This window comes from Mytilus trossulus, chromosome 1 (genome assembly GCF_036588685.1).
Source record: "Mytilus trossulus isolate FHL-02 chromosome 1, PNRI_Mtr1.1.1.hap1, whole genome shotgun sequence".
In the NCBI taxonomy this organism is placed as follows: domain Eukaryota; kingdom Metazoa; phylum Mollusca; class Bivalvia; order Mytilida; family Mytilidae; genus Mytilus; species Mytilus trossulus.
In genome coordinates, this window is record NC_086373.1 from 38670271 (window position 1) to 38680507 (window position 10237).

Genomic DNA, 10237 nt, shown 5'->3' on the forward strand with positions numbered 1-10237 from the left:
TGTCAGGGTGTTTCTATTTCAAAATGGTTGTTTTTAAGTATTTTTACTCTCTGACAGAAGAAATCAAATGTTAGTCTATCAATTCACCTTTAAATTCAGTTTTTGCCAATAACATCTGTTCTCACGTCCATGTTCAAGTTTTAAAAATGCAGTTATCGAAATCCTATCCGGATTTTTTAAGAGATGGTATATTGTTTTTTGTATCTCAATAATTTTTTGCGCTTGTCAAATCTGAGATTCATGTTAGAATTTATCAAAGCGCTATTATGATAGCACCTGCTATGTATACTACTTGTAATTATTTTAACTTGCTAAACTTCTAGTAGCAAGTATCTCACACAAATCCTTGACTATAGCAAAATCAACTATAAGTAGGTACTTTACTTTGGTCTTACGAGATGAAGGGTGTATAAGTGTGTCTGCCACTGGAATGTTTGAGAAATATGAATAAGAAACACGTATGCAAGTTCTATACCATACACCTTTATTGTTATTTCTATATACGTCATTGTGGACTCATTTTGTCATAAATGGGTAATATTGTGTAGAATTTGGAGACGATTACATTAATTATTGTCTTAATGACTCGACTGGCCTGCATTTAAAAATTTTACAGTTCAAAACAAGGAGACCGAATATTGAGCTGTGTAAAAGTTCCAATATTTGTTTTTCCATTTTAGGACTTTATGTACATGAATAAACACTGGTTTTCATCATGCCCATGTAGACTTGCTGGGGTCATGTTATGCTGAAATAAATACAGGATTTTCTAAAAACAAACTATTTTATTTTTGTATAATAAAATTAATAACATTGTATCATCAATCACTCACCTTTATACCAATCATCTACAACACAATAACAAACCCAGAACACATTTATAAGGTCAAACTATCACTTAATATCCACATCCACACAGGGGAACTACCATTCGAGAAACACTTTATATAAGAAAGTTTTCCAAAAATTGAAGTCAACAACGGGAGGCATTTAAATCTCTATATCTAGAGAAAAAGATTTGGAACAGTATTTTCTTGATTATCATTTTGTCTTAAATTTTGCAGGAATTTCTTTCTTTGTTTATGTATATACATTTATACTTCCTTCGTCTCGTTGTCTCATTCAATTTCTTAAAGCCATTGTTTTCTTTTCTTTAAAAAATATGAATAAATATTTAGAAAAAGATAAAAGTTTAGCAGAGAAAACAATTATAGCAAATAACAATTTCAAGACGTTTTTCCTTAATAAGTTCTTCCCTTATAGAAAGTTTCGCCAGTTGGCATTATTGTGTATTTGAAATTTCAAATAAATATAATTGTCTTAAAAGATAGTTAATTGTGTGGGTTTTTCAAACTTAATAAAGACAAACAGATATACACATGTGAATATCTAATAATGAATATATTTTATCTGCTGCGCTGCTTTGCTTGAAAAGTAACGATTAAACATCAATGACATTTGAAGCAATAATGAATAATTTAGTATCGAAACCCTCATCGAATAAATAAATAGTTAAACAAAAATGATTAATATACAATTTTTGGAAGTCGTGTTCTTTGAACAACTCTGGCTAGTTCCTCGTCCTCTCGAAGTAATCGGTCTAAAGCAGTTCTCATAAAAGTGAATGCACGGTTAGGAATATGCTCAAATAAGTTAATATCTTCATCGAAAAAGTGTGGAAGATCTTTTCGTCTTACGTAATCTTGAAGACGTCGTATTAAAGTTTTTAAACAATCATCCATTGAAAATCGCTGCCAACGCGGAGTAGAATCAATTTCAAAGTCTGACTCGTGCAGAAGAACAGTTTTAATATGATAAGATGTGATATATCTTAATTGCCATTCCTTCCGACAAATGTAGGCCAGAAGCTTAGCAGCGTTTAATCTCTGAAGTTTATCTCCTGTCGCAATAGCGCGCATTATTGCTTCTTCGTTCATGGAGTAATTTATCCTCCATCTCATATCCGATTTTGGATTAATATCATTTTCAAATGGACGTGTTATGTAAAAAGGGCCGCGTTTTGTCACAGCTATTGCAGGGATAATTTCGACAAGTTGACCTTCTGGTAAAACCAGAAGTAAATGCGGCACATCGTCTCTAAATTCAAGTTTTAAATCGAGGTCCATCATCGCACTATGTCTTCCTGTACCGGAAGTCTCAAAGGTCATTGAAGTGTAGTGTCGATTTAATTTCTGTATTGCCCACGAGAATACCTTATAAACTGACATAACCGTTTTTCTAGGACAAAGATGAAGTCGGTCTTCTGATCTAAGTTCTAAATTATAAACCTTTACACTTAGTTCTGTTTTCTCCTTTGGCATCGGAAACACTGCATATCCGGCTTCAAGTTGACGCCCTTCCATTTTGCCGACTTTTAAGGGAACTAAATACGAGGGTATTGTCGGATCTAGCGGTTTCCATGGTGGAATATCACCACAATATATTGGACTTTCTTTCATTTCCAACTTGAAGGGATTTGTTTTCAAATTCCCATGAAGCGAATTCATGCATATTAGAAACTGTTTCTTTGTTGATTCCAAAGGTTTTATGTCCTCTTTAAGGACAGTCTCAAGCGTCAAATTAATTTCATCTCGAAGACGTGTTTGTGGAAGTTTTTCAGTTTTCTGTCGATGAAGAGACGGAAGATATTCGTGTCTAAGAATCCGAACCGTCATCTGTCGATTTAATGGCTCACATCTTTCAGGTTTGGATTTCCTCACGGTTGCCACGTACCTGAAATAGATAAAATAAAATCGTTTTGGTTACGGGTGTCTTTTTGCTGCTGTATCATTGGTGGGTGTATACAGCACTTTTTGTTCATAGATTTTGTGATTATTTCATTCATTGATTTTTTCAAGATTTCATTTAGAAAATTGCAATACAAGATTTTCTGAGGTGCATTTCATTAAATTATACTTTTTAACCTTGTTTTTAAACTTAATTGAACGTATTTCATTTAGAAAGCACTAGATAGCACCACGAATATTTGATTTCATTAAAACAGTATATGATTGTATCATTTTATAATATTTAGTATGGTGGTGTATGTAAGTGTTTGTGTGTGTGCAACGTATTCTTCTTTTTTTGCAAAGAAAATTTTCCCTGTATTCGTTTCAATCTGAATGTTGTTAAAATTAATTAATTTTTGGAAATAACAGATTTTTTAGCATAACAATTTTGCATATTTCAATTAAACAAGAAAAATAAAATATTCGGCACTGAATATTCCTGTTGAAGACAAATTATTTCACCAGGGTTTTCGATATCACACACTACAGTAGTCAAAACATTTACTAAATTTTTACATAACGTTCAGGTATTTCACATCCAATTTTTTATTGTTATATTCTTTACAAAGCACACAGTATTCACCTCAAAAGCTTACAAAACCTTTAAAAAGACTTATTAAGAAGGAATATAGTGACGATATATATACTGTTGTCAGGTCATTAAAGATTGCATATTTTGGCTTAAATATTGATTAACTTATAGGGTCTTTGCGTCGGAACTAAACACATTTATTTAAAAACAGTTTTTGGCATGGCACGGGTTATGTTCTTCTCATATATTTTATGATAACACGATACTAAACTCCTAACGGCAGGAATTGTGCCTGATAGTCATATGATGAAGACATACATGTACTCTTTCAATCAGTTTAATTGAGGTCTGGAGCTGGCATGTCAGTTAACTACTAGTAGTCTGTTGTTATTAATGTATTTTTGTCATTTTGTTACATCTTCTGACATCGGAGTCGGACTTCTCTTGAACTGAATTTTAATGTGCGTATTGTTATGCGTTTACTTTCCTACATTCACATTGGCTATAAGTAAAGGGGAAGGGTTGAGATCTCATTGAAAAGGTTTAACCCCGCCGCAATGTTGCGCCTGTCCCAAGTCAGGAGCCTCTGGCCATTGTTAGTCTTGTACAATTTTTAATTTATTCAGTATGACGCCCATTATCACTGAACTAGTATACATGATTTTTAAGGGACCAGCTGGAGGACGCCTCCGGGTGCAGGAGATTCTCGCTACATTGAAAACCCATTGGTGGCCTTCGGCTGTTGTCTGCTCTATGCATGGTCGGGTTGTTGTCGCTTTGGCACATTCCCTATTTCCTTTCTCAATTATAATATCGTAAATAGAATGTTATCGTATTTTTTTTTTACAAAAGAACACTTTTTGTATTCAAAGGACAATACATTTTTCTACTTTCCATATAATTTGGTTTTGGATAAGGATGCCCTTCTTTACTCATCAATTAAAATAAATAAAAAAATACTCAATTTTTTTCAAGCATGATTTAAAGTGTGGACACAGATCAGTGTGGGTAGCATGTTTGGATCTTTAACAGTGTTTTCTGGTTTACCCCTATTGTTATGTGTTAAAATATGTATAGGTCATCATACAGACTAGTTAACAAATGTGTAAATCCCATGGTATAAGTATATATTGGAAATGCTATATGTTGTTTAAATCATTTGATTGATTGATTGTTGGTGTTTAACATTGAGAAGCCAAATTTATGTACGCGTGAAATAAATTAAGACCAACATGCTAACAAAACCGCTTAGTTCACGGGGTTGAAAACAAAGTTAATTCAATGTTCATTTAGTCTCATGGGTCAATGTATACGACAAACACATGTACATAAGGCGAACTAATTTAAAATTCAAACGAAAAAGGTTCAACTCCGATGAAAAACAAAGCACCCCTTCTCTAGATGGACCACTTGCCACATAAATTACATCCAGTAATACAATTAAAATAAAGTTAATTACAAACTTTTAAAAATGTCTGATTTACATCAACAAATGAAAACTATCAGTCTTGAAATTTTACGGAGTCTTGTGGACTTGTTTTTTTTGTTGTTATGGTGTTGTGAGTTTCTCTTTAAATTATGAGTTTGGAGTGTCTCTTGATATTTTCCTATCTGTTTTTTAAACCTGTATAATCGAATGATTATTGACAGAGCACACATGAGTTGAACTACTGTGAAAGCATGACACTGAATTAAGCAATTTTGAGACCAAGACCTCCCACACTCAAGGCGAGTACACTGCATTCAGGTTGTTCCAATGAAATCGAACATAAACGAATGATTACTTTAAGTGTACCTCACATTATAATTTATTAATCAAATGCTAATATGAAACCTAAACCCAACTCAATATATTTGGCGTTGGTCTAATGTACTTTGCAGATAAAAAACAATTTCGTTTTTGTGTCAAATTATTACACGTGACCTATTCGCAAATGCTACACTATCACGAATTCCTACAGTTAATTCTGCACTATGTATATAATAATGACTCTTAATAAAGAACGATGAGCCCATTTAACTTAATGATGTAGAATGTCCACATTAGAAAACATTTTCATATCATTGTTTAATTTCTCACTATAGTTTATCATAGGTAATCTACATTTTCATTTATAAAAAAGTAATAGGAAAACAGCACCAATTTGCCCCACCCGTAATATACACATTTGAAAGCAAATTTCGAAGATGTTTTAACTATTAAAACTAAAATATTTCATTAATACCACTTCCACTCTTAGTATAATTCTAATATATATGCATTTTTAATTGAATGTATAACAGAATCTAATTTCAAAGTGTAATAAAATAGAATCTACTTACATGTTGACATGAGAAAATCTCAGAAGATATAAACTCCATTTTGAAACATTAAGTTAAGCATGATGCTCATTGTGTCAACTTTAAAGTTTTAAAGTTGCATTATAGGAACCCATTATAGTAAACGAACATTGATTTGTCGTGAAGATTTAAATTTGACAAAAAGATCTCATTATTAAAGTAAGTGATAAGAGAAGAACTAAAGGGTATATCTGATAAAATACTACATTATTAGTCGACAAATCATGATACATAGTTAAAATTTAACATAGTTAAGTTTGTGTATTGAATAGTTTGGGTGACAACACACATCGTGATCATGAATTATTCTGACATTTTTATTAAATTCTGCTTGTCAATTATTTTCAGAATGACAAAATAGAATGTACTTGTTACATTTTCCTCTTCCCTGTTTGTCTGTATAAAAGTACTAGTACGTACTCTTTCTTCCGATCGCCCCTTATACCGTGAAATTTGATATAGAACTTGATAAATCTGTGCTTGATATAAATTATATATTACTAAATTGATCTAATTCGTTTAAAAAACCTCAGATACCGAAAAGTGGTATATTTTTACAAAGCAATTTAAAGATTTTTTACTATCAAATTTCTTTAGTATGGATCATTATAAAGGTAACGTTCGAAAGGGTAAAAAAAGATTATATATCGGAACATTATATTTTAGTATTTTTTAACGTATTTGAACGATGTACTGAGCTACTATAGAGGTTGTTATATTTATGTGACACAGGCATTTGAAAAGGGTTAACATTATTTTCAATCTACAATAAATAACCCGTATTTATTACTGAAGTTAGTACAATATATTAAAAAAGATGCGAAATTGATTGTTTAACCAACTTTGTCTTGAGTACACGAAATATTTAGTCTGTATCTTTGTACATTGAGTTGCGAGATTCTATTCAGAATATAATCTTCGCATGTCAAGTGGTTGTAAATATAAAACGAGAGCGAACAATACCGAAGTCGAGAAAAATGACAACGACATGGTAAAAAACAAAAGACGACGATCTGAAAAATGTTCAGAAGGCACAAGTTGCATATAGTTGCTAAGTCTGAGTGTCAGGATCACAAACTGTTGTGAACACAGGTGCTACCGTACGATAAGCAAATCCTGCTTCATAAGTATAGCATCCATCGAGTTCAAGATTCTCAACCGTTGATTTCATAATCAAAGAAAAGAATTTCTTTTTTTCGGATCTCCCTTGACACCATTTGCGAGTATGGTTTTGAGGAAACGATGATAGTCCGTCGGAAGGGGACGATAAATGGCTGACCCGTGTTAAGAGAGAACGTTTTTAAGAGAGAGTCAAATCTCTTGCACGTTACAGACACCCTTGTAGATTTCGAAAAAGAGTAGGCTAATGCCGCTACAAGGCAGCACTCGCACCCTCAAAGTGGAAAGGGATTAATATAAGTTGCAAAACTTGTTTCCCAATCTACTATAAACAAATATGTTTTAACTAAATTAAAGAAAAGAAGACGGGATTGTGGCTACCATAATTGGGCATTCATCATTCATGCAGACGTGTTCATCTATGAGAATAACCAGTCAATAGGATGCACGATTAAAAAGCAGGAAAAAAAATTGCTGGAATCTAGTGATAATCGCTTAAATGTCCGAACTATTAATTTATAAAACATCATTCTAAATGATATTGCGTTGAAGCATTTTTTAACATTATTGACATTTTTTGTCACGAACATTTCTTTTATCTGAAATAATGATTACAGGTTATTGTGATATTTTTAAAACTCCTGCATTTGTCTAATCTTTATGTGAACCTACTGTATTTGTTTACTACTAACTAAATTATGTGACATTGTTCTGATAACAATACAATAAAACCATTTAAAATCTTTCAGCCATTGTTTCATATAATTACTGCAACAAAGTCACTAGTATTAACGCTTTATGACGGTTCCTTGACGACGAGATAAGATGTTAACACATCTATATATTAAAATGAACTTTGTGTGTTTGTTCATTATATCAATAATGAGACAAAATTCACAGGCTAAAATATCATACTTGATAATGATAAAATATTCACACCACGGTGTAAAATTCCTTTTAAGTGCTTCAAAAGAGATATATCAAAGTTCCATTACACATAGATGAAATGTCTTTGGTCACTTCAATCCGTATATAGATTACCATATTTTAATATTTTCTTTCTTTTTTGTTACGTCTAGTTCTGTCGAACGAACAACAGTACATGCACAAAGTCAAAAGACATCGTTATTCACTTTAAGAATGTTCGCTACTCTGTTTAAAAATAACAAGCTTTTTAAAAGACTGTTGTAAATTGAAAGTATATAAATAAAGAAACAAAAAAGCAGAAAAATGGAGGGTCCGTGTGCTTGTTTTCGAGATATAAGCTGTTAAAAAATTTGGCGGGAAATAATTCTCTCTAGATTTTTGTTTCATTAACAGTGGCACATTTTTTGTTTAAAAAAATATGAAAAAAAAGGATTTCATTAGATTTTGAAATATGGCTGTTAAAATAATATGTAATAAAAATATGAAAAGAAAAGTAGGGGTTAGTGGACAAATCTTGTTTAATGTTAATACAATGTTAAAACCAGAGGATTTCGAAAATCTAGCAAAAATTCAAAAAGTAGAGGAGCAAACATCCTGAAGTCAAAATTACAGATATTCACGTGCAGTTATCTCAAACTTTGAAAATTCATCTTATATTTTATGCACACGTCACTGTCAAAGATGCTGACTGCTGATGATGAAAATAAAAAATATATATGAATTTGTAATGATCATTGGTATAGCATGAGAAAAACTTCGTTGTAGTTTAGCATCGTCACTTCGTATGTTTTGTCAATGCGTTTGGTGCCCAGTTCCATTCTAGAAAGTCGAACCCTTTTCAAATGACGTTTACAGTTTGTTTTAGCGTTGGACTATTACAGCACTACCCAAAGTGAGCGTTTACACGCATGTTTCAACTCCAGCATATGTTGTAAACTATGTGCTTGGCCCATATATGATAGTTGTCTCATTTATGTATAGGGAATCATGATACCTTACTTTCTTTTATATATGTACTTCTTCGAATCTCCCGCAAAACATGCATTATATTGCGGTTACATTGAATTTCTTTCCATATATTATTGACCGATACGAAAAGGCATTACCAAGTTCTAAAGATACGTAGATTTATTTAGTTCCTATTTATGTTCATTTCGCCGTTTAATCCATGGAAAACTGGGTCAGTAGATTATCTATTAGTTATATCTTTTAATCTTTGTCTTGCAGAGAATATCATATTGCTTGGTCAATGATGTCTATAGATATAGGAAGATGTGGTGTGAGTGCCAATGAGACAACTTTCCATCCAAATAACAATTTAAAAAGTAAACCATTATAGGTTAAAGTACGGCCTTCAACACGGAGCCTTGGCTCACACTGAACAACAAGCTATAAAGGGCCCCAAAATTACTAGTGTAAAATCATTCATACGGGAAAACTAACGGTATAATCTATATTAACAAAACGAGAAACACGTATATATTACATAAACAAAAGACAACTGTTTATATTCTTTTCGAAAACGATGAAAACAACAGCACAGGAACATGTTACAAATAATTCAAACGGAATATAGAAACGTACGTTGACCTATAATAGTTTACTTTTATAAATTGTGACGTGGATGGAGAGTTGTCTAATTGGCACTCATACCACATCTTCTTATATCTAATTAAGGTAAAATCATGTCCGTCCTGAAACTGTTGGCTTTTACTCATAACTCAACATTTTTTTCGAGGTAAAATATATGAGAATATTTAAGTGAAATATATATGTGAATTGAAGGATTAAATACAGTTTATAAATGTAGTAAATCATGTATGATCGACAGCGATTTGTGCAATCCATTATTAAATATGAGAATCAATGACAAAAATTTCGGAAATCAAACAGATAAAATTGTAACCTCTTAACCGTTTTCTTTAAAAAAAAAAAAATAATATGTACTTACATTTAATTACCTCTTGAAACAATCGATTTTATATCTACATTATGACATTTTTTGATAATCTTATATATCCAAATCGTGTTCATCTCACGGCCTCATATATTCATACAATCTTTTACTTTCAACAATAAAGGGTGATTTACTAAGTAAATCGAAGACGATTTAGTTTACAAACAATCGAAGTCTTTGAAGAACACTTTGTCCTATGTTTACCCAAATATGTGTCTTATTTCGGTTATAATTATCTGATAATTGACAGGTAAACTTTTGGTCAGGTAAATTGTTAGCTCAAGAGGTTTATGCAATTTTCCTTTGTTTATTTTATATATTGCCTCATTCAAGCTGATCAAATACACAAATTTAAATCTTGATTTCAAACTTTGTTCATATAATTGCTTCTTTTTTTTTAAACCGTGTCAACAAAAGATTTGTAATTATAAATAAAGTTTTAACACAATGTAAAGGGATATTTAACTAAATTTTAAAGCATCTAAATGATGTTATACTATTAAAAAATCCGTTGTTACATACAACTGTAAAATGCAACCAGCTTATTCTTAATTTTTCGTCGAAATCGTAACG

At 31.7% G+C, this 10237-nt stretch overlaps 1 protein-coding gene across 2 annotated transcripts; it reads right to left on the bottom strand.

Annotated features, from left to right (window-relative positions):
* Positions 1–591: 591 nt before the first annotated feature.
* LOC134723959 (uncharacterized) lies at positions 592–9873 on the bottom strand. Of its 2 annotated transcripts, none has more exons than XM_063587423.1 (2): positions 9659–9873; positions 592–2733 (listed from the first exon to the last, which is right to left on the bottom strand). In XM_063587423.1, coding segments are annotated over exons 1-2 (1209 nt in total). In that variant the 5' UTR covers positions 9661–9873; the 3' UTR covers positions 592–1526. The 2 variants fall into 2 exon arrangements, with proteins under 2 accessions (XP_063443493.1, XP_063443494.1); XM_063587424.1 differs by lacking the exon at positions 9659–9873 and adding an exon at positions 5644–5764.
* Between the last annotated feature and the right edge of the window lie 364 nt (positions 9874–10237).